General features: G+C 44.6%; 1 protein-coding gene across 2 annotated transcripts in view; it reads right to left on the reverse strand.

The window, feature by feature from the left end:
• scube1 (signal peptide, CUB domain, EGF-like 1) overlaps positions 1-24,783 on the reverse strand; it is a 198,383-nt gene that overhangs the window by 107,563 nt on the left and 66,037 nt on the right. For both annotated transcript variants that reach the window (XM_062482845.1, XM_062482844.1), the window contains exons 3-4: positions 23,335-23,460; positions 7,258-7,392 (exon numbers count right to left, since the gene is read on the reverse strand). In XM_062482845.1, the coding sequence (XP_062338829.1) occupies positions 7,258-7,392; positions 23,335-23,460 (261 nt within the window). The remainder of the gene's footprint in view (positions 1-7,257; positions 7,393-23,334; positions 23,461-24,783) is intronic.

Raw genomic sequence — 24,783 nt, forward strand, 5'->3', positions numbered from 1 at the left:
GAATTTCAGAATTTTGGGACTTATGGCCTGCAAATGGCATCAATTTGAAAATTGACATATTGGGGCGTGGCCTGTAGCGCCACCTATTGTCTCACATGGCCCATGTTTGGTATGGTAGTTACTAATGGTCTGCAGTTTCAACATGCCAAATTTCACAACTTTTTACGGTACTGGTCTAGGGGCTGCCATTGACTCCCATGGGTAAAAAATAATAATACCACCAATAACAATAGGGTTCTCCTACCGGAGGAACCCTAATAATAATAAAACTAACAATAACAATAGGTTTACTCCTTACGGAGGAATCCTAAATATAGCTGCAAGCAGCAATGGAGGGGCCAAGCAGTCCAGAGCAGGACATGGCCTCCATAGCACTTGTGCAACAATTAAGTCACAACAACCTGTTGCACTCATGCAACACACCAAGTCTGGTTGAAATATATGTTTGCGTTCAAGAGTACTGAGAGTCTGCTCCTCATGGGAACGATGGAACCCAAGTCTGGTGACAATCGCGCAAATGGTTGCTGAGATATGCTCTTGCGCCTCGTTTGGCGGCTTTGCCACCGCTTTTGATCGTCTCTACCGAACAAACGTTTTTGAAAATTGAAAATTCATCTGATTGCTTTTGTGAAACTGGGTCTAAAGATCATCTTTGCCAAATTTGGTAAACATTGGACAAAAATTGGGGCGTGCAAAAGGTTTTTACACTTTTCCATGAAATCCAAAATGGCGGCCACGTCCATTCGAATTTTATGAAAAGTTAATAATAGTCAGGCTTGATATCTCACAAGACATCAACAGACAAAGAAATTACTTTATTAAGGTAAACACTTCAACAGTTATTAGCCAAAACACGTTTATGCTTCCGGCCACGCCCCCTTTTAGTCACATGACACAATTCTTGGAGGACATCCTTAGAATTAAGTTCCGAGTAGGCGTACCAACTTTGGTGTCACTGCCTCAAAGAACTGCTGAGATATGGTTTCACTTCCTGTTTGGCGGCTTTACTGCAGAATTTGATTGGCTGTACCGGAAAAACGGTTGTGAGGATCAAAATTCTTTTCGCTAACTTTTGTGAGGCTTGGTCTGAAGATCATATATGGTAATTTTGAAGAAGATTTGACAAAATTCCTAGGAGGAGTAGGCTTTCAAAGGTTTTTGATACAACCGGAAATAGCGGAAAATCTATATAACCGGAAATTGACGTCATAGGGTGCGTTGAACTCGGCTTGATCCAGGGAATCCAATGGTACCTAATTTTTGAAAATGGGTCATACGGTTCAAAAGTTGCGTGTGTAAACACAACTCCAACTTTGACCCATTGGTGGCGCTAGAGTGCCAAAGTATGGGACATGAAACTTTGTGAATTGGACCAGGGGACTGTCCCCAATGAGTGTGCCAAATTTCACAACTTTCGACCAAGCGCTTCTAGGGCCTGCCATAGACACCCAGTCTTAAGAAGTATAATAATAATAACTAGAGAGGGTACAATTTCTGGGGAAATTGTAGGGTGTGCTTGCTTGCGTCGGTTGCACAGGGGTCCGTTTTTGAATGACATTTTTACAACTGATATTTCTGTATATTTTATATAAAAATGCATACTTATTATTTATAAAGATGACGTAGATTTAAAAGCATTTTTTTTTTGCTGCTCATTTACAACTGAAAATACGAGTGAAGTGTAAAATGAAATAGATGTATTCTCATTTCCCCTGCAAGAGGCAGCCTCATCGTTGAAACAAAACGAATAAATTGGGCAGACCGGTGTAAAAATTGACCTAATCTCTATGACTTAAACGTCATTTTAAGTTTTTCCCTTCTCATGATATTTTCAGGCATTTAGCCTACTCATTGCATTCATTCATTATTAAAGAACCCCCTTTGAAGATTATTCTATGACGTTGCCCGGCAGTAGAAGATGGAATCGCGATTCAAACAGTACCATCTGCTAATGGAAAATATGCCCCCCCAAAATGTAAATAAGCTTGACATTTATTTAGTGGAAAATCGCTCATTCATAAAAAGATCACTGGTAGCGATCATTGTCAGTAACAACGCAAAGTGCGATATAGCCCTGTGTGGAGAAGCTGCTCCGGTAAATTGTACTACTACGGTACAGTACTAGACTACTGCTGTGTTCGTCTTGGTAGCGATTGCGTTGGTTGAATTGGATTTAACGTTCCGTTGTACGGTTTAGGCTGAAATTAATTATTTTCATGAACAGATTGACAAAGTTTAGGCTGTGGCAATGAAGTTAAGGTTAGCAGTTAGATAGACTTTTGATTTAGGTAAGGGGAGTGCCGAACATGTTCTGTCGCCGTTTGACTTCCTAAACAGCTCTGTACTAGCTAGATGTTTTTGTAGTGTCTCGCGTAGGCTACAGCGTTGCAGTGAGCAACACTGGTTTGAAACCACAGGTAATGATAATTTCACCCACAAATCGTTTACTTGTAATGTAATGTCATAATAAATCCTACAACGAAAATGTATTTGTGAGGAATGTTTATTTTAAAGATTGAAAACAGATGCATCATCGACCACTGTAGTGTGTGTTGCCCGGGCAACAGAGGCTAATGTCATGATGCTAATGCTTCAGTGAAATAGTAGACTACCGTTTCCAAAAGTAGATGTGGGCCTACTTCCTTAATAATATCATCTAATATCGTACATTACATTTCATAATTGTGTTTCACATCACAAAGTAAAATGAGTAAATAGTTATCACCCTGGCCTCTTTGCTTGTGGCGTTTCTGCAGCTGCCTTGCAGTAAAGCTATAGTTAGCCTAGCTATCCCCCAAGTTAACAGATGTGAAACGAATGTTCTGCTACAGGTAGTCACGCGTGTTTTCGTGACGTTAGTGACGTAGTAACGTCAGTGACTGTGGCTAGCAAATTAGCCACCGTTAGCTTCACTTTTCACCACAAAAACGCAATTTCTACTTAAACCATGCAACGGAACGTAAATAAAAATACAACCAACGCAATCGCTAACAAGACGAACCTTTTGACACCGCCGTTGTGTATGTAGTCCAAATATTGACTGATCCTTAGGGGGGCGAAAATAAACAATAATAAATAATAATAAATATGTGAGATAACAAAGGTTGTGCCCTTGCCGAAGGCAAAGCACACCCAATAAAACTAACAATAACAATAGGTTTCCTCCTTACGGAGGAATCCTAATAAAACTAACAATAACAATAGGTTTCCTCCTTACGGAGGAATCCTAAATATATATGTGAGAGAACCAAGGTTGTGCCCTTCCCGAAGGCAAAGCACACCCAATAAAACTAACAATAACAATAGGTTTCCTCCTTACGGAGGAATCCTAATAATAAAACTAACAATAACAATAGGTTTCCTCCTTACGGACGAATCCTAATAATGATAGGGTGACCAGATGTCCTCTTTTACCCGGACATGTCCTCTTTTCGAGACCTAAAACCGTCCGGCAGGGATTCCAAAATCGTCCAGGATTTTGCCTCGTCGGATATTTGTGTTTCTCTGGGTCTTTCACAAACTAGTTACGCCCTTACAAGTTTTGGAAAGGGTATCTCAATTACGTTCCACCTTCTTGCACGAGCTCTGACTGTAGAGAGAACTGTCATTGGTCGACCACCTTCTCAGTGTTGCCAGATGCACGATAATTATCCTCCAAATATGATTATTTTGTGCCTTTGGTACGATACCATTTCCAATCTGAGCACATTGCCGCCTCCACTTGTTGCATTGTTTACAACAGCACATGACATCTGCAGCCATGCCGAAACGTAAATGTAAGTTCAGTAAAGACAATCACGTATGAGATTTGAGCATTTATTGTTACATGACATGGACATGTAGGTTTGACTTTGGCGGAGTGGATGATTTAAGGGAAGCAGTCCTCGATGCAACACATACATACATGACATATGAGGCAGGGAGCAATAGAGATATAATCCCCCTGATGGATAGAACATACAGACAGCATGGGGGAGAAGGGGATGGTGGAGGGCGGCAGCAGCACTGATCATGCAACAACCGTTGTGAGTGTGTGCGTGTGTGTGCGTATCCGCTCGGCCTTTTAATGTCGTCTTATCGGGCGTGGCCCAATGGGCTTGTGTTGGCTAATACAGGTGTGGTAATGAGCGGATGACGTGCGCTGCCCGATTGCCCTGCCTGAACTAGCTGCGCTTATTTCACGGGCGAACAACAACAAAAAAATACCCATGTTTCCCCCGCCGCATCTTCCACCATAAACACACACACTAATTTACGAAACACAGTGTACTGGAGGAGAGTTGGTCAACTACCGGAATAGGGGCAAGTAGTGAGCGAAGGTGACAAGTGAGTTCCGAGGTTCATTTAGGGTTAGAAGACGCCTCCACAGAACCCATATTAGACAGGAAGGAGCTGGCCACTCAGTGTTTATGGGTGTGGTGTGTGTGTGTGTATGAGTGGTAAAGTGTAGTGTGTGTAAGTACTGCAGGACTGTGTGCAAATCACAGCTTCTTTGTGAGTATGTTTCATGTCAGCATGTGTGTGTGTGTGTGAGTCTTACACATTGTGAGTGTGTGAGAGAGTCTTACACACTAGCTAGAAACTGTACATTCAGCTTTTGCACTGTTTTTAAGTAACTGAGATGATATTTCTGACCTTCTGTATTCTATTTTGTTGACCATGCCTGGTAGCTGAGATTAGGGTAAATACATACCATTCCTTAACTCTAACAACCAAAATGGAGGAACAGAGATAGGGATACAGAGAGAAAGGCAGAGAAAGAGAGAAATACATAAACTGAAAGAGAGAGTGAAAGGCAGAGAAAGAGAGAGCAAGACGGTGTGTAAGAGAGAAAATAAACAAACGTAGAAACTCTGCTGGGACACCTTGACGCTGCTGCTATTCTCGTCCAAGGGTGTGTGGAGGGGGGAGGGGGGGCAGACAAGCGTCCAATTGAGGAGCACAGGGGCAGGGTGGGTCTGGGGGCAGGTTCTGGGGGTTAGGGGCTTGGGGCTGATTGGGTGGATCGGTCAAGGCTGGATTGGAAGAGTAACCACAGGTTGCTTTATAGCCTGTTGACCCAGAGCATCATTGACAGGGCCAGAAATTACATGTGTTTACCAAGCGCCTGCTTTGATATGCAAAAAAATATAACAGGCACCAAAAGATGGAAGGAGAGAGAGAGAGCATTCTGAAGACAGATATTCGTGTTCATGTTTATGGGTTTCCAGAGAGCAAACATGGACAATTTCTATTTCTGCATCTCTTTTGCCTCTTTCTTTTCAGACCCTCGTCAGTAGAGGACCTTAAGCTATGAAAAATCTCTCTGTGAGCGAGAGAAGAGAGGTGAAGAGTGAGACGGAGAGAAACGAAAAAGTGACAGGGAGGGACAGAGAGAGAGAAAGAGAGTGAGCGACAGGGAAAGAGAAGATGTGTTGCTCCTCTCCTCATCTCCTCCCACCCAAACCTTCTCAACACATTCCATGACTATCTGACAGTGACATCACAAAATTGAGAAATTATGAAGTTCAAAATGACTTTGCTGTCGACGTCTGTGTGTTGGCTGGACGGCCTTGTCTGTTTGTTGAACTGTGCTTTGAGGAATGTGGCCTGATTCCTGTGTGAGGAGGAGAGATCTCCCCGCACCCCCCTCCCTCTCCGGTCACCTCCTCAGTGGCATTCTGACAGCGTTACGACAGCCTCCCCCCTTGCCACTCCGGGTCGATCCCATCAATTATCTTTGACAGACGGAATGACCCAAGGCGGCTGGAACGTTGTCAAGGTTAAGGATGGGGGCTTGCGGTTAGACGCTGTCGAGCGCTCTTAGACACTGCGGCACGCCCACGCTTGACCGCCTGTTTGTCCGGTGTCTGACCTCCCTGCGGCACAAAATGGGAGGCACAACCGGCCTTGATCCCACCCACCACCTCTGACCTCAGCCCAGCGGTGATGTCATGGGCTGTGTCACAAGAGTGAGGGTGCCTTGTCATCTGTGACTTATTAGAGAGAAGTCCAGGGAAACACAGACAGACTCCTCACACTCACACACAATCTATCTTTCATATAAACTTACAGCCCTACTGGACCGTAGCTCTCCTCGACCCTATGTGTGTGTGTGAGTTGGGACTAGGGATGGGTGTCGAGAATCAGTTCTTGTTTAGAACCGGTTCCCAGTGAATCGATTCCTTGGAATCGTTAGCAAAATTCCTTAGCGATTCTCTTAACGATTCTCTGTGCCGTTGCGCATGCGCAAACTTTTATAGTTTATTCAGACAGACTGCAGCAAACATGGCAACTAGGAAGAAGCGTTCTAAAGTTTGGTTGCATTTCACACGACAAAATTACAACAACGCCACTTGTAACGTGTGTAAAAAGTCTATTTCGTCGAAGGGAGGAAATACTACAAATATGAAGAAGCATTTGAACACACAGCATGGAATGAAGTTACTGGAACGTCATGTATTCGATGCATGCAGCAGCGCAGCTAATGTTCGCGCTTCATCTCTAACTATCTAAGGTAGAGCTAAACTGCTCAAAAGTGATCACAACCACTTGTTACTGTGTGAAGCAATTTGCCTTTATTGTGTGTAGTCGATCTAGTTATCTTCTGTCCCGTCGTTTGAAGCATACATTTTAGCTCCGGCATTCGTCTCCCATTAGTATTGATCTTATTGATCATTTCACGTTATCGGGGCGGCGTGTGTTATCAGCAAACGTTCGCGTGTCGCATTATTAAACTGAGCATATCGATTTTTAATCCATTATTAAACTTAGCATTTTAATTGTTTAACCTTTTAATAGTCCTGTTAAATGTGCCTGAAAACGCCTAAACAACATACCCAAAGTACATTGAAAGCTGTTGTTGAACCATTTGGAGTACATGCATGTAAATGGTCTCTTTTGAAAGGTGACACTGAAGTTATTTCCCCTTATGTTAGGACCCCTGTAAGTCCTACTGGTGTTGAGTAATAGAAGCTTGAACACAAGGAAACTGAAAGTTTCTATCTCCGACTAGATTTTGTTTTGAAAACAGAGGCCTGAAGAGGCCTAGAGGTGGTAGGTATTAGCTCATTTCAGAGCCAGTCAAAGCCAGTTTGAGAAATTCGTTTAGAACAAGTGTGTGTGTGGGGGGGGGGGTGCAGGACGCACAGACCTAGTTGGCTGTGAGAAGGGGGAATCGATAAGAGAATCGATAAGGAATCAAATCGATAAGCAGGAATTGATAAGGAGTCGGAATCGTTAAAATCTTATCAATACGCATCCCTAGTTGGGACTGACCATCTGAGCGGTGGATGCAGGTGTGTTGGTTGTCACTGAGAAAGAAGCCATCCTTGCAGAGGCACTCGTAGCTTCCCATGGTGTTGACACAAACCTGTTGGCATCCCCCATTGTTGTCCAGACACTCATCCACATCTGAGAGAGAGAGAGAGAGAGAGAGAGAGAGAGAGAGAGAGAGAGAGAGAGAGAGGGGGGGGGGGGGGGGAAGAGGAAGAGAGAGAGAAGGAGAAAGTGGGATGAGAGACAGAGATAGAGGTTTCAATGTCCAATCAATGATCACATAAGGGAAACGTACAATTCTAAATAACTGATTTATCATCCCTCAAAAAAAAAACTACCATACAATGACCATTTTTAACTCACAATAAGAGACAAAAACTAATACCCTAACATTCATAAGTATTTCAGTTTTTTCCCTATTTACCTTTCAACTGAAATAAGGCTGTCTAGTTTAATTAGTATTATTTTCTATTCATTTGCCGTTTTAGAAATTTAAATATCTTTGGCATGCCTTAAAGCAACATTGAAGTATACATTTATATTGAGAGTGAGAAAAGGAGGGAGGAATAGGTAGAGAGAAAGGGAAGAGAGAGTGAGTCCAGACACAGAGACATTTTCGGCAGCAAGGTAAAAAACACACACATGTAAGGTAAAAAAACACACACATACATACACGTTTTACCTCTTGTACGATGTGTTCTAACTGCACGCGACTTCTGTTGTGAACGCATAAACTTCCCTATAACAGCAAGTCACTGAACTGTCCTTCAGAGATTTATTGTAGGAGCTAGCCAGTCTCTCCAATTGCAAGTGTAATAAAGACAGATTCATTCACAGATTGTGAATGAAACACTCCTTTGTCTCCTGGTTCCATCTTTGTCTAAATTCAATAGGTAAACCTAAAATGTCCACAACACCTACAAAACAAGGGGTAGACAAGGTTTTTTAACAGGGTGCATTGGCCTGGTTCAGTTCAAATCTGTACAGTACATACAGTACACTGCTTTCCTACACAATTGTCTACAAATGTGTGAAATGCGTTTATGTGTGTGCCTGAGTGTTTATAGGACCCTGTTGTGTTGTTGGGAGCTCGCTAAATCATTGGCAGAGCCTTCTGAGGGCAGGGAAGTCAACTGGAAACGTATAACACCCTCCACTGACTTTAACAGGGATCAAACAGGACTTGGCTGCTACTGTGGAGAGAGAGGGATAGACATACACGTGTGTGTGTGTGTGTGTGTGTATGTGTGTGAGTTAACTGTTTCATTTTTGGGTGGACAGCATGTGTGTTTTGTTTAGTCTGTGCTTGTTCCGTAAGGTGACGCAGGCAAGCCCGGTTTGTTGGGGTCATAAGCGGGATCGGGCACAGGGCTCCCAACACCTGTCTGTCTGTCAACCTGTTTGTCTCCGTCAGCCTGCCTGTCTGTCAGCATGTCTGTCAGCATGTCTGTCTGCCTGCCTGCATGTCTGTCATTTTTATCCTTTCAAAGAAATCTATCTATCTATTATCCATCTCTACAATCCTCAACCAATCATGTAGCAACAACTGACTGAGGTATAACCCAGTTTATAATCGCTCTGGATAAGAGCGTCTGCTAAAATGACTAAATGTAAATAATAGCTGGCACCAGTTTATTAAACTTATGCAGTAATTGTCTCTATCCATCAAAACCGCAGACAAATGAAAGAGCATCAAAGTGAGAGTTTCCCCTTGTGATTAGAAGAGTCTAATCACAAGTCTGCAAAGAAAGTAGGAGTGGTCCCTGGTCAGACATTTCTCCCCTCTTTCCCTTGCTCTCCATCTCTTTCTTTTTCTGTCTACTTCCTGCTTTCTCTTTCTGTTGCTCAGTCTGCCTCAGATGTCACCAGGTCTGTGTGATTTCAGGGGGACCCCTCTGTCTGTCCATCCCTCCATCTGTCTGTCTTTCTGTCTCAATTGCTCATAACACACACACAAGTTGCAAGAACCCAGACATTCTAGAACACTTTTCAGCCCTTTTTATTAAACTACTTCCTCAGGACCAGTGTAATCTGAAGAAAGAATGTCTGGGTTCTTGCAACTTGTGTGTGTGTTATGAGCAATTGGCAGGCATTGACAGGCATTTAGCCTGTGATCTTACTAGTGCTCTGTGGTAAAAGCATACAATGGTGGGTGTGGTTAACACATGGTCTACAATGCCTGTCTGGGTGGCTTACACACTAATACATACTGTACATAACCCCTAACCATACCTATATTTGCCTGGAATAGACATCCTCTATCTCTCTCTCCCCCACCCCCCCACCCTCCTCCCCTTAGAATTTGGTGATAGGCTTGTTAATTCCCCATGGAGAACGGGTCTTGTTAACGCTGCACTGGGGAGTGACTGAAGATTTTACTGTCATGTAAACTTACGGGGAGGGGGGTCCACTCTGTGGTGCATAGAGTACCGTATGTTTTCTCTATGCCTTTGCCTTTTTCCTTTTTGCCGTGATCAGTCATACACAGAGAATGCCTGCCTATGTTTGCCTGCTTATCAATCATTGACATGAAACTGTTCTGTACACCTCCCCATATGCCCCATGCTACAAAAGGTGCCATGTTGGAAGACAACGGTTTACTGAAGACAAGAGATACTGCACATTCATGTACTAGATATTAGTGTTTAGCAAGCCTGCTGGACCTGACCTCTCCTCTTTTTCTCTCTTGGTAACTCTCTCACTTTCTTTCTCCGTCTCTCGGTCTCTCACTCCCTGTAAATATTTCTCTCTGTCTCTTTTTCTCTACAGAGCCTATAGTAAGACCTTAGGGCAGAGTACAGATGTTCTAGCCAGCTAGCCAGCTGTGCTCCGGCACATTTTCAGATCACCCTACAACGAACCCCCACAACTTGTCTGTTATCTTACATCATTGCATCATCATACCACCATTCTCCATAGGCTAAGTTTTCCTCTAATTGGCCTCTCACTCTCTCCTTTTGGTGCTAGGCTAGGACTCAAACACAACTCTCTTAAACACATCTTGTTTCTCCCAGTGTCTCTACATATCTTAAACTTAACCTTAAAACTTAACCTGAACCCAAACTCTGATCCTAAAACTATTCCTAACTCAACTCTTAATGCAATTCTCACCCTCACATTAATTCTAACCACTGCCTTTAACAATTAAAAGAATGAAAAGAAAACCGGAAACAATTGATATTTTGCTAGGAACAAAACTGAAAAAAAATAGACTTTATATATTTTTTATGTTCTGGAACACAAATGTTCATTTGTCAGAATCAGAAAGGGTTTTAATCGCCATGAAAGTTTGCACAGACAAGGAATTTACTTATATATTTTTGTGTCGGTGTGGAATTCCGGCCTTGTATAATATTTAAATCCGCTGTTACTTCATGAACAAGCTCATCAATTTCGTTATCACTAAATCTTTGTTTTCACTGTTTTGACTTTGGTGGCTGATCCATGATAGAAAGAGAGAAGGAGGCCCATTCAATTGCGCGTTTAAATGCTCGCAATTTACGGTATAGTGGGCGGAGAAAGCCGCTGATTACCCGATGAACTGCAGGTTTGGTAAATACGACGTAAACTGAAGTATCAGCGTGTGCTTTCTGCGGGTTGGCCATGACGCTGATAACGTTCACGCCTGTGAAAGCGCACCTCTATTTTGCGGTGAAAATTCTCCACCTGTTAAAAGCAGGCGTAAACCAGGATCTGGTGAAATGGCAGCCGTAACCCGAGCAAGACGAAGACATAGGCCAAAGGATTTTTGCCACAAGGATCACACTTTTTGAGTTGAGTGAACACGAAATCATTACGCGTTACAGATTAAGCAGCCATGCAATATTACAGTTACTAGAAGGAATCAAAGATTATCGAATTTCCGACTCAGCGTTCACATTCCATTCCAGCAGTTGTTAAACTCCTCGCTATATTACAAATTTTGGCATCAGGATCATTTCAAACAGTCATCGCTGTTTTAACTTTGGTGGCTGATCCATGATAGAAAGAGAGAAGGAGGCCCATTCAATTGCACGTTTAAATGCTCGCAATGTACGGTATAGTGGGCGGAGAAAGCCGCTGATTACCCGATGACCTGCAGGTTTCGTAAATACCACGTAAACTGAAGTATCACAGCGTGCACAATCTGCGGGTTGGCCATGGCGCTAATAACGCTACGTTTGCAAATGTACGTACATGAGGCCGAGAGTGTGTCCAGGGTGGGAGGAGTTGGCCACAATCTTTCGCGCTCGCCTCAGCGTCAGAAAAAAAGTTGGAGATTCTCAGAGTTTATAAAGTCAAAAATTTGGGAGAAAAAAACTATTACATTTGTGAGAAAAAAGTCAGAGATTCTCTGAGTTTACAAAGTTTTATACCTATAAGTTTTATACGTTTTTTTCAAGGAACCTCATCACTTCACTTTGCATGGTCAACCTCATCACAGAACACATGACGCCGCTTGCCATGTAGGCTAAGCCTGTCTATGTTGCCATTCTGCGTTGGCCGCCCTGTACCTCCAGAAATGGAATTTGCGGCTGGACTGGTCGGTGAGGGACCTCGATTTGATGAGTCTGCTGTTAGCCCAATGCAGTGTATTAATTTCAAAGAATGTATGCCGCTATGCTAATTGAAAATACTGCATGCTTGCAGTTACTGCGGGGACGCTCATCTACATGAGCTGTGTGCCCTCATCGGGCCCACCCGACCCCGAAGGGCAAGTGAGTAACTGGCGTCAACCCCTGTGAACGTTTGGAGACTTTGTGCGTGGTAAACTGTACTTTTCTGTTCGGTTGACATTCGGCTGCCGCAGCAGCCCGCGCATCTTCGACATGCTGTCGGAAGCGCTGTGTTAGATTTTGTTGAACGAGCTGCCTTGCCTTTCGTTCTGCACCTGTTGAGCGATGTTTATTGGTGGATTTTTCGTGTTCTTTTGTGTTGCATTTCCATGTTGCATTACACAGTCAACAAGCTAGGTGTCCCGTTATCTGACGAGAACTGTAGGCCCGCTGACCTCGCTTGAGTTCCTAGGCATCCAGCTGGACTGCACAATAATGCAGGCGTCGTTGACCGCGGAGAAGCTCAAGTGCGTTCCCTCCGTAATGGGGGCCTGTAGTGCCGTGTCCATGAGCAAACGCAAGTGCTTTCTCTGCTAGGCCATCTAACTTTCGCAATGCCTATTATTTCTCAGGGGCGTGCACGGATGCGGCCCCCTCGGTTGGATTTGGGGGTTACCACGGTTGAGAGTTCTGTGCTGCGTGGCCTGCGGGGATCCTGTCCCTACCACCAGAGCGCTATTCCAGTGCGCTCCACGAATTGTATCCGATTGTGTTTTCTTGTCGTTGTGGGGGCATTTATGGTGTAGGAAACAGATCACCATGTTCTATGATAACGAGAAAGCGGTCCACACAATCAATAAGGGGAGTATTCGGTGCCTTTTATCAACCGACTCGTCAGACGCCTCTCCTGGACGTGCGTCCTAGGCAATTTCATATTGCGCTCAGCTACGTTCCGGGGCTAGCCGACCAATGCACTGATTCCCTGTCTTGTTTCAAATCGCAGGAGTTCCATGCGCTGCGCTGTCACGCATCGCTAGATGGCCTGACATGCTCGATGTTTCATTAGGCCGTGCTAGATTAGGGTCGGGTGGTTCCATCACGGTGCTGCAGTATCATGTATTTTCCGCCTGTCACTACATGAGGTTGGTTGTGTGCTCTCCCACATAAAAATCCTACAACTCTGCCTGGCTTCAATATTCTTCATACTGTGGTGCGTTCTCTGTGAACCCTCTGCCTGTAAACATGTCCATGCTGTGCACATTTATGGTGCACCTTTTCTAAGACATAAGTACTGCAAGCTGCAACCGTCGTCCAACGCATTGGTGGCAGGTGTCCAGTTCCGCGTTCTGTGTGTGGATCCCCGTCTATCCGTCTTCTCATTAGCGGTCTACGGAAGCAGCAGCCCATCACTCTCCCTGTACTGCACAAACTTGTGACCACTCCTAGATGCGCTACTTTCGATCCGTCTTGCGATCTCACCATATCCGATTTAATAATGGGAAGTGGGATTTTCACCGTTGTACTGAAGCACAGCAAAACTGATGTAACATGTAAAGTTGCCCCCATTGTGATCGGCCAAACTAACTGTACCTTCTGTCAAATCTCCTCTATGTGCCGGTACCTGCTATGCCGCCCCCAGGCAACACCTTAACCCTCGTGCTGCCTTCGGGTCACATGACCCAAAGGTTCATAACGAACCATCGTTGTGTTTACCCAATTTTACCCAATACAAAAACAAATTAAAATAATTTTCTTTTAACCTTTGCAATGTGGGGGGTCTGAGACAGCCCAACGGTTAAAAGAAAATGCTTCACTTTGTCTTTGTATGCTGTAAATCTGTCGCAATACGACGGTGGGTCACAATGACTGATGGGTCAGAATGACCCGAAGATAACACAAGGGTTAAAAGCCCTTGTTTGCCAGTGATGCAGCTGCAAGGCCATGACCAGATTGTGGCTCACGCAGCGCCTCCAAATCCTGTGCGAGCGCTGTGGCCTGTCCCCGGACCTGCATACGGCATATCCCTTCCGGATCAGGGTGGCCACCTTTGCTTCTGCAAAGTTGTCCACGTCCACACTGGACATTGTGGAAGCGCAGAAACTAATGAGTGCCTGAGAACGGAGACAATGTTTCGCAGCTGATACACAATATAGAGGCTTGCATTATATAACGCTCAGTGACTATCTCTACTCCAGGCATAGTGCTCAAGCTGAGCAAGTGCTCAAGCTGAGCGGGTCTGAGACCTACGGGGACCAATGTAGTCCATAAGAATCCTGTGGCTGGGTGGCTTCATACTAGCCTGGCTCTGCCCTTCTACGTACTTCCGCTCAATTTTGATTTTGCTTCTGTACTTCGTCTGGGCATGAGGTACATAATTCAGAAGTCTCAAGTTAACTTTCTACCGGTCCAATCAGCGAACAGAGGGAGTGGCTGAGAACGATAACGTTGATGTTGTGTGCTAGTTTGTGTTGTAGTTCCGTAATGGCGGCGGAGAAAGATGCGAGCGAAGCCATTCGGTCCGTTGTGGCAACGCTGCCGAATATCCATAAGCTAAAGCCGGAGCAAGAACAAGTTTTGCTGAGTTTTGTTGGTGGCCTTGATGTCAGAATCAGAATCAGAATGGGATTTATTCGCCATGAAAGTTTGCACAGACAAGGAATTTGCTTTGGCAGGAAGGTGCATACAATAAACATATACCTAAAATGTTAATATGTGGACTATCTATACTAAGGGTACATAAACTAGCAGTACTAAGTGGGATTAGAATAGAATTAAATATACAATAAAATAAAATATAAGTTGCCGTAAATTACAATATAAAAATACAAAAATACAAATATTACAAAAAATACAAATGTACAAGATACCATTTTGTAATGCAGTGCAAAAATCAGTGTGTTTTAAGCAAGAAGTCATTAGAGTCAGTGTGGTCCCTTGGCCTTGTTGAAGAGGCCAACAGCGGAAGGGAAGAAACTGTTTTTGTGGCGTGAGGTATTGGTCCTGATGGACCGCAGCCTTCTGCCGGAGGGGAGTGACTGAAACAGGGAGTGTCCAGGGTGGGAGGAGTCGGCCACAATCTTCCTCGCTCGCCTCAGGGTCCTCGAGGTGTGCAGGTCCTCGAGGGTAGGCAGATTGCAGCCAATCACCTTCTCAGCAGTGCGGATGATACGCTGCAGTCTGCTCTTGTCCTTGGCAGTGGCAGCAGCGTACCAGACGGTGATGGAGGAGGTGAGGATGGACTCAATGATGGCTGAGTAGAAGTGCACCATCATTGTCTTTGGCAGGTTGAACTTCTTCAGCTGCCGAAGGAAGTACATCCTCTGTTGTGCTTTCTTGATGAGGGAGCTGATGTTCAGTTCCCACTTGAGGTCCTGGGAGAGGATAGTGCCCAGGAAGCGGAAGGACTCCACAGTGTTGACTGGGGAGTCACACAGGGTGATGGGGGTGAGTGGGGCTGTGTTCCTCCTGAAGTCCACAACCATCTCCACTGTCTTAAGAGCATTGAGCTCTAAGTTGTTCTGGCTGCACCAGGTCACCAGGTTGGCCGCACCAGGTCACCAGGTTGGCCGCTTCCCACCTATAATCAGACTCGTCTCCACCAGAGATGAGCCCAATAAGGGTGGTGTCGTCCGCAAACTTCAGGAGTTTGACGGACGGGTGACTGGAGGTGCAACTGTTGGTGTACAGGGAGAAGAGCAGAGGAGAAAGGACGCAGCCCTGAGGTGATCCGGTGCTGATGGACCGGGAGTCAGAGACTTGTGTTCCCAGCTTAACGCACTGCTTCCTGTCAGACAGGAAGTCTGTGATCCACCTGCAGGTGGAATCAGGCACGTTCAGCTGGGAGAGCTTGTCCTGAAGCAGGGCGGGGATGATGGTATTGAAGGCAGAGCTGAAGTCCACAAACAGGATCCTGGCATAGGATGCTGGGGAGTCCAGGTGCTGTAGGGTGAAGTGGAGGGCCATGTTAACTGCATTGTCCACAGACCTGTTGGCTCTGTAGGCAAACTGCAGGGGGTCCAGTAGAGGGTCAGTGATGGATTTAAGGTGTGCCAGCACCAGGCGCTCGAAAGACTTCATTACCACAGAGGTCAGGGCGACGGGTCTGTAGTCATTATGTCCTGTTGGCCTTGGCTTTTTGGGCACAGGGATGATGGTGGAGGACTTGAGACAGGCTGGCACATGGCATGTCTCAAGGGAGGTGTTAAAGATGTAGGTAAACACCGGAGACAGCTGGTCAGCGCAGTGCTTGAGGGTGGCTGGAGAGACAGAGTCCGGCCCAGCTGCTTTGCGGGGATTCTGCCTCTTGAAAAGTCTGTTAACTTCACCCTCCTGAATGGAGAGAGTCGTCACTGTAGAGGGGGGAGGTGGGAGGCCTCCTGGGTGGGAAGGGGTAGTTCAGGACTGTCCAATTGTCTTTCAAATCTGCAGTAGAACTCATTCAGGTCGTTGGCCAGGCGGGAGTCGTTAGTGGAGTGGGGGGCTCTGGGCTTGTAGTTGGTAATCTGCCTAAGCCCTCTCCAGACAGAAGCAGAGTCGTTTGCAGAGAATTGGTGTTTTAGTCTCTCTGAGTACAGTCGTTTAGCCTCCCTCACCGCCTTGCTAAACCTGTTCTTCGACTCCTTGAAACTTTCTTTGTCCCCACTCCTAAACGCAGCCTCTTTCTCTGACCTCAACCTTCTGAGTTTAGCTGTAAACCAGGGTTTGTCGTTGTTGTAGCTTACCCTGGTGCGTGTTGTTGTGGCCCTCCTCCCCACAGGGTTCTGGAAAAGTTTGATTTTCCAGCTACGGCAGCTAGCTCCGTTACAGTAGTGGTGAAGGCGTTGGCTAAGGCGAACGCTAGCAATTGTTTATGGCAGATCCAGAGTGGCTACATGGGATGATACATGGATGTATCATCCCATGGCTGCGCACACACAGGCGCCTTCGCGTACATCCTTTGGGTTGCCGACAGGCGCTAGAGGGCAGGTCTCTAGATGTATTCATAAATCTGCCCTGTATGGATGAGAAGACTACCAGATCATCATAATGCTAGAATGTCTTAGTGAGTTCTCCGTTGCTGCATGCACTAGTAATATTTCATGGAGGTATCTCAGGAGATACCCGTATAGAGTCCAGAGAACAGCATGCTGCTGACACTTTTGCTTTCCTTCCCACTAGATAACATACAGTTAGGTCCATAAATATTTGGACATTGACACAATTTTCATCATTTTGGCTCTGTATACCACCACAATGGATTTGAAATGAAACAATCAAGATGTGCTTTAAGTGCAGACTTTCAGCTTTAATTTCAGGGTATTTACATCCAAATCAGGTGAACGGTGTAGGAATTACAACACATTTTATATGTGGCCCCCCCCTTTTTAAGGGACCAAAAGTAATTGGACAATTGGCTGCTCAGCTGTTCCATGGCCAGGTGTATGTTATTCCCTCATAGGAGTTTGTTATTTCATTGACAAGGAGCAGATAAAAGGTCTAGAGTTCATTTCAAGTATGGTATTTGTGTTTGGAATCTGTTGCTGTCAACTCTCAATATGAAGTCCAAAGAGCTGTCACCATCAGTGAAGCAAGCCATCATTAGGCAGAAAAATCAAAACAAACCTATCAGAGAGATAGCAAAAACATTAGGTGTGGCCAAATCAACTGTTTGGTACATTCTTAAAAAGAAAGAACGCACTGGTGAGCTCAGCAACACCAAAAGACCCAGAAGACCACGGAAAACAACTGTGGTGGATGACAGAAGAATTCTTTCCCTGGTGAAGAAAAACCCCTTCACAACAGTTGGCCAGATCAAGAACACTCTCCAGGAGGTAGGCGTATCTGTGTCAAAGTCAAAAATTAAGAGAAAACTTCACCTGAGTAAATACAGAGGGTTCACCACAAGATGTAAACCATTGGTGAGTCTCAAAAACAGGAATACCAAATTAGAGTTTGCCAAAAAACATCTAAAAGAGCCTGTACAGTTCTGGAACAACATCCTATGGACAGATGAGACCAAGATCAACTTGTACCAGAATGATGGGAAGAGAAGAGTATGGAGAAGGGAAGGAACTGCTCATGATCCAAAGCATACCACCTCATCAGTGAAGCATGGTGGAGGTAGTGTTATGGCGTGGGCATGTATGGCTGCCAATGGAACTGGTTCCCTTGTATTTATCGATGATGTGACTGCTGACAAAAGCAGTAGGATGAATTCTGAAGTGTTTCTGGCAATATTATCTGCTCAGATTCAGCCAAATGCTTCAGAACTCATAGGACGGCGCTTCACAGTGCAGATGGACAATGACCCGAAGCATACTGCGAAAGCAACCAAAGAGTTTTTTAAGGCAAAGAAGTGCAATGTTCTGCAATGGCCAAGTCGATCACCTGACCTAAATCCAATTGAGCATGCATTTCACTTGCTAAAGACAAACCTGAAGGGAAAATGCCCCAAGAACAAGCAGGAACTGAAGACAGTTGCAGTAGAGGCCTGGCAGCGCATCACCAGGGACGAAACCCAGCGTCTGGTGATGTCTATGGGTTCCAGACTTAAGGCTGTCATTGACTGCAAAGGATTTGCAACCAAGTATTAAAAGTAACAATTAGATTTATGATTATGTTAGTTTGTCCAATTATTTTTGGTCCCTTAAAAAGGGGGGGGCCACATATAAAATGTGTTGTAATTCCTACACCGTTCACCTGATTTGGATGTAAATACCCTGAAATTAAAGCTGAAAGTCTGCACTTAAAGCACATCTTGATTGTTTCATTTCAAATCCATTGTGGTGGTATACAGAGCCAAAATGATGAAAATTATGTCAATGTCCAAATATTTATGGACGTACTTTGTGCTGCCTTTGTGAACATCCTGGGCTCAATGACGATCGGCCGCTAGAGGGTCAACGCTGCTCTAGGAGGTAGCTATCTGCCCACCGTCGGATGAGAAGGGTACTGGGGAGATGGTTGGTGTATGGGGCTTGGTTGTGAGCGCATGTCTTGTCACTGGGTCTGGACGTGCGTGGAACGGCTCCATTGACCACACATCAGATGGTATGCAACATGATGGATATGCACACATAGCCTTAGTCATCGTTAATGCTAGCATGACCCGGGCATCCAGAAAACACCTTGTTTTTCACCACTAGTAAATAGTGGGAGGTCATGTAGTCCTCCTGTGGCTCAGGAGGAGCGACGCTCTACACATAGTATAGACTGGCGGAGCGCTCCCTGCTTCATTGTCATGCATGCTGCAGCGAAGGCAGGGAGCGCCCCATGTTAATCCAATACGCCAAAGTCAAACCTATTTTCATGAATAAATGGTGAAATCAATCATGTGAGTATCTTGACTGAAATCCGCGAATTCAGGCATGATACTCGGGCATATCACCCATCACCGTGTCCGCCCATAGATTTAGCTCCGATAGGCGGCACTATAAGTCGCACACATGCACGTACACATGCCCTTGATTACCTTAGTGTTCTGCGTTGCTGCCGCCCTCCACCATCCCCTTCTCCCCCATGTGTGTCTGTCAGTGCTCCCTGTTGGGGGATTTCACTCGTTGCTCACTGCTTCATTGTCATGCATGCTACAGCGAAGGCAGGGAGCACTTCCCCATGTACATCCAAAGTCAAACCTATTTTCATGTATATGAATAAATGGTGAAATCAATCATGTGAGTGTCTTGACTGAACTAATCCTAGCTAATTCAACCCATGCATGGGTGAGAATGGCAGACTGACTGCTTTGGCAGAGGTAATGGGTCGAGGGAAGAAAACAATGGGCCTTCTAGTCTACGGGCCTTATTTAAACAAACAATCTGAAACGCAAGTATCAAACTCGAAACGCATGTCACTTTGTGGGCGGAACTCGGGTGCTGTTGCGATTATACCGGGGGGATACATGACTCTTGCGCCCGACGCAAATCTAAAATGGGTTGGTCTGAAGTAGCTAATTTACCTGCGTCTAACGTGCGTCTTACGCCTGCCTGCCTGCATTCCTCAATAAAGATGTCAAATAGTGAGCAGGTCCATCACCTCTGGTGAATACATGGCCAAGATAACCAACATAGAGCAAAGGGAGAGAAACAGAGGTGTGACAGAGAGCAGGAGAGAGAAAATGAGAGAGAGAGAGAAAGAAAAGGAGAGAGTGAAAGAGACAGCAGCAAAGGGAGAGAAAATTATGACCGAGGAAGAGAGGATTGACAGTAATAGTGGGTATTACCTTTTTTTTTTTATAATAATAATTGTGCATTATAAATGTCCAATCCAAAGTGTTTCATTTCACACTCGTGCTTCCAAACCATGCTTTGCTAATTTTATTAGCAAAGCCCCTTTTACATCACAAATGCTGGCAACACAAATATCTAATGAGGTTAACATTAAAATTATCTACTATGTAATCAAAGCAATACCTATAGTTACAACATTGTAGATATGAATATACATAAGAACTGCTATAGAGTTCATTACTTATAGTTCATTACTTATAGTTCAAGAGGTACACATTTGTATACAGGTGAGACTTGGTTTGGGTGAGGTTTCCAGGGGTCAGAAGATGTTAACATTTATCTTGATATGGTAAAAACCTTTAACTGCCTCTGTACAACATCCACTTACCCCTTACACCCTTCCCTATACTGTGCCTTCTTAAACTTTTGTATAGACCTATTCCGCTAACACTTACATTAGATTACATTGCAATTCCTATGAACGTAATATTTTTCAGTTATCTTTATGTAGTTACATGGTAGGTAATGTTACCTTAATGTAAAGGGCCCAATTGTCTTTACCAAAGTCCATAGATGCTGAAACATGAGACCTAAAGTCTTAAAGTGCTTTTATACTATATTTTTTATCGAGCCTTGCAACTTCCATGGAGCTGAGCCCTGTCCACACATAGGCCGCCAGGGGAAAACAGGGCAAGAACGGAGCAGAAAAGGCTCATCAGATATTTGGAGACATGGGGCAAATAAGATAAGACTTGAAAATAAACAATAAAATGTACATGTATGTATAGTGTGTGTGTCGATGTTTGTGGGGATATACAGTAAGTTAATGCATCTGTTGTCCGTCTCGCCCTCTCAGTTGCATAGCGCCCACACTCGATATCACATAAGCAGTTCCAGAGAACAACCTGAACAACCTTCCCACAAACTCCTTCCTAAAGACATGTCCCCCCCATTCCCTCCACAAAATGTTTCCAATAGCTCTTACAAAATCAGACATAATACTTACAGATGCCAAAACATGTCTCATCAAAGATGTTTGGGTTGTAAGGCGAGGGTATCCAAATGACATATTATGATTTGTGCACGTGTCACTCAGCGACCAGGGGGGAGGGTGGATGAGGTGGGGATGGGGGGATGGGGGAGATGAAATGTTTAAATACATCCAAGCAGAACTGCGTGAGAAAGAGAGAGCGGGAGAGAGAGGGAGGGAGATAGGGAGAGAGAGAGCTGAGAGCAGAAAAACATTTGTCTGGCTGACGCTAAGTCAATAACAGAACACTGAGGCTAAATGGACTGGATCTGTCAATCTTAGACACCCAGCCAAGCTATCTGTGGGACATATCACAGGGAATGTACTCTTCAACCCCGGTCGAACCTCTCCCTACTCCCCACCCTTGCATAATGTGGAGAATGAAATGAGGGATAAAGAAAAGTCAAAATAATGGAAAAACTCCAAACGATGACAGAGACACTCTCAGGAGAGAACAGACCCCCGAGAATGCATGCATGCCATACTGAGAGACACATGCAAAGAAAGAGAAAGACGCACAGAGAATGTGAGAGAGAGAGAGACAGTGAGAGGAAGAGATATAGACCGCTACACACCCCAAGCTTCATCAAAAGCAACCAACAGCAGTAGTAACGTTGTTTTTTCTGTTGTCTGTATATTTGAAGAATAAATGTTTTATTTAACTGTTTTGAAGATCATAACTTCTTTAACAGCAGTATTTTCTGGTTTTACTGATCTTTTTGTTTTCGACCATCTTTGGGGAAGCCCTCTTCCTTATTTGTGATTCCCTGATTGTCATGTGGCTGGGTAGTTATTGTTGCAGCATTTGTTACTGCTGTATTTTATTGTGTAGTTGAGTATGTTTGCCTATTTGATATTTGTTGTTTCTTTACTCCTGGGTGAAAAGCTAATTGTCCCCTTGGCATAATGATTACTAGCTCGACTTGACTCTACTCTACACAGTACCGACATACAGAAACCAAAACCTAACAGAAGAGGACATCCTCTTTCATGTCTCAGGCCTTGGTTACATTAATTTATTTATAAAGGGCAAATGTTAATTGTTTTATAACCATTTGATAACGCTTGATTTGCTGTGTCAATTCTGCTACTATATGTTTTACAACGTTCATAACAACCTTATGTAACACTTTACAAAAAGTCTGGTCTTTGTGACCATCCATAACTCCTCATTACTTCCCTTTATTTGTGTAGAAGTATAATTCATTGTAACTACCTTCAGGTACTTCCATTCAGTCTAGATTTAAAATGATTTTGTGCAATAAAATAAAAGCAGATCACCATAATACATGTTGTTTTTACACTGGTAATCAAAAATCTGTTAAAAAGATTTGTCATGGTACTGTGCCCAAATTTTGCACAAACACACACACAAACTTTGCTGTGGCGTGGCAGAATATCAGAAACATGCCATTCATAAATCCCCTGTAGCTGTGGAAAGTTGTTGTAGACATGTATAATAGCGTTTCTTGTTTGGTCTTGAGCTTTAAAAATGCTGTCTAACAATAACTTCCCTGCCTTTCTAATCATAACCATTCTTGATTCAATTGAAATGATGTGCTGTTATGTCTGCTTTCATGAAGGTGTCGTGAATGGTTAAATGGTAAATGGACTGCATTAATATAGCGCTTTTCTACCTTAGCGGCACTCAAAGCACTTTACAATGTTTGCCTCTCATTCACCCATTCATACTCTCAATCACACATACCGACGGCAGTGAGCTGCCATGCAAGGCGCCGGCCTGCCCATCGGGAGCAACTTGGGGTTCAGAGTCTTGCTCAAGGATACTTCAGCACATGACCTAGGAGGAGTCGGGGATCAAACCGCCAACCTTGCGATTAACAGACAACCCTCTCTACCCCTTGAGCCACAGCCGCCGCGAATGGTTATGATGACCCCCTTAAAAAAAATATATCCAATAAGTACTGCTACATAACTACATAGCAGTATCAGAAACAGTAACAACAATGGAGGTATATATATTGTGATGTAACTACATAGTATTAAAGGTTAGCGGTATAAACACAGTACTGTTCAAAAATCGTAGGCACTAATACCCCCCAAAAAATGCTTTAAGAAATAATGAATGTGAAAGACAAAACTAAAAATGTCTCAACATTCCACTTTCATCCAGCCGCATAAATACAGAAGACAATTTTTTTCATGTAAGACAGTATTGATTTAAATCTTAGGTACCTACACTTTTGCATCGTACTGTATATGTCTAGTCACATAGCAGTGAAAACTGAATGTGAAGTGTAACTCCATAGTATTCCAGATTGTGTGTAGGAGGGGGCAGCCTTACCCAGACAGTTGTGCCCATCGTGGGCCAACATGAAGCCATCATAGCATGTGCACCTGTAGTTCCCCGGGATGTTGATGCACTCATGGACACATCCGCCGTTGTAGTCATTCTCACACTCGTCCATGTCTGCGAGAAAGAGAGTGAGAACGAGAGATATAGATAGAGAGAGAGAGAGAGAGAGAGAGAGAGAGAGAGAGAGAGAGAGAGAGAGAGAGAAAAAAAAACATTAAACATAAAGAGCAAGAGGGATTGTGAAAAGTGTGGGGATTGTATGGGAGGGGGTAGGTGTGTGTGTAAGTGGTGGTGGTGGTGGAGGGTAAAAACATACAGACTGCCATGCTGGAAATGGACTTGCGGAAAAGTTAGACACAGATGGCGGTTAATGGTTGAGTCAAGACATGGATGTACGTGATTATTGAGTGGATGGGGCACTCTGGCGTACTTGCAAGTGTGTGTGTGTGTGTGTGGAGGGGTGGGGACACAACTTCAGAGCAGGTGCCAGCTAGTGTTTATTCATGTCCCCCCCCCACGTCCACTCCCCCCTGCCCCCTCCCCCCTTGTGCTGAGTAAGCGGGGGTTACGGGTAGGAGGTTGAAGGTGGTGGGTGGAAGGTTGAAGTGTGTGTGTGTGTGTGGGAGGGGGCTTCTTTCACAGGAGCCACTCGCAAATGGTTGCCATGCGGCTCTGCCTAAATAAACAGTCCCCCCCGTGTGAACGGCAGGAGCTCCTGCAGACCCCAGGCCCACATACTCCTCTCCTTCTCTGTCTACCTCTCGTCCTATCCCGGCCATGGATTAGGCTGACGGCAGGTATCTGTTTTCTCTCATCCCTGGAGTCATCATCTGGCTCACACAAGGGCCAGACCAGACTGAGCCTGGGTATCTGCCTGACTGGAGTATGAAGTGAACCTTATCAAGTGTCAAGTCTGTTTCTGTCTCCATCTCTCCTCAGTGTACCCTGCTTCCTCCTCTGCCTTTCTCTATGTTCTTTTGTCATTGTTGAAGTCTCTCTCGGTCTGTCCCCCTCTCTCCTGTCTTTTCTAACTTCTATATCTATATATCTGCCCCTCTGCCTACCTTCTATTTCTTTCTCTTTCTCTTTCCTTCTTTCTTTCCTTCTTTCCTTCCTTTTCTTTCTTTCCTTCTTTGTTTCCTTCTTTCTTTCTTTCTCTTTCCTTCTTTCTTTTCTTCTTTCCTTCTTTCTTTCTTTCTTTCTTTCCATCTATCCATCTTTCTTTCCTTCTTTCTTTCTTTCCATCTTCCGTCTGTCTTCCGTCTGTCTCTTCCTATCTGACCATCTGTCTGTCTCTTCCTATCTGACCGCCTGTCTGTCTCTTCCTATCTGACCGCCTGTCTGTCTCTTCCTATCTGACCGTCTGTCTGTCTCTTCCTATCTGCTGTCTGCCTGCCTGCCGGCACACAGTGTCGGGGCAATAGCTCTGCCAGACGC

This window comes from Osmerus eperlanus, chromosome 17 (genome assembly GCF_963692335.1).
Source record: "Osmerus eperlanus chromosome 17, fOsmEpe2.1, whole genome shotgun sequence".
NCBI lineage: Eukaryota > Metazoa > Chordata > Actinopteri > Osmeriformes > Osmeridae > Osmerus > Osmerus eperlanus.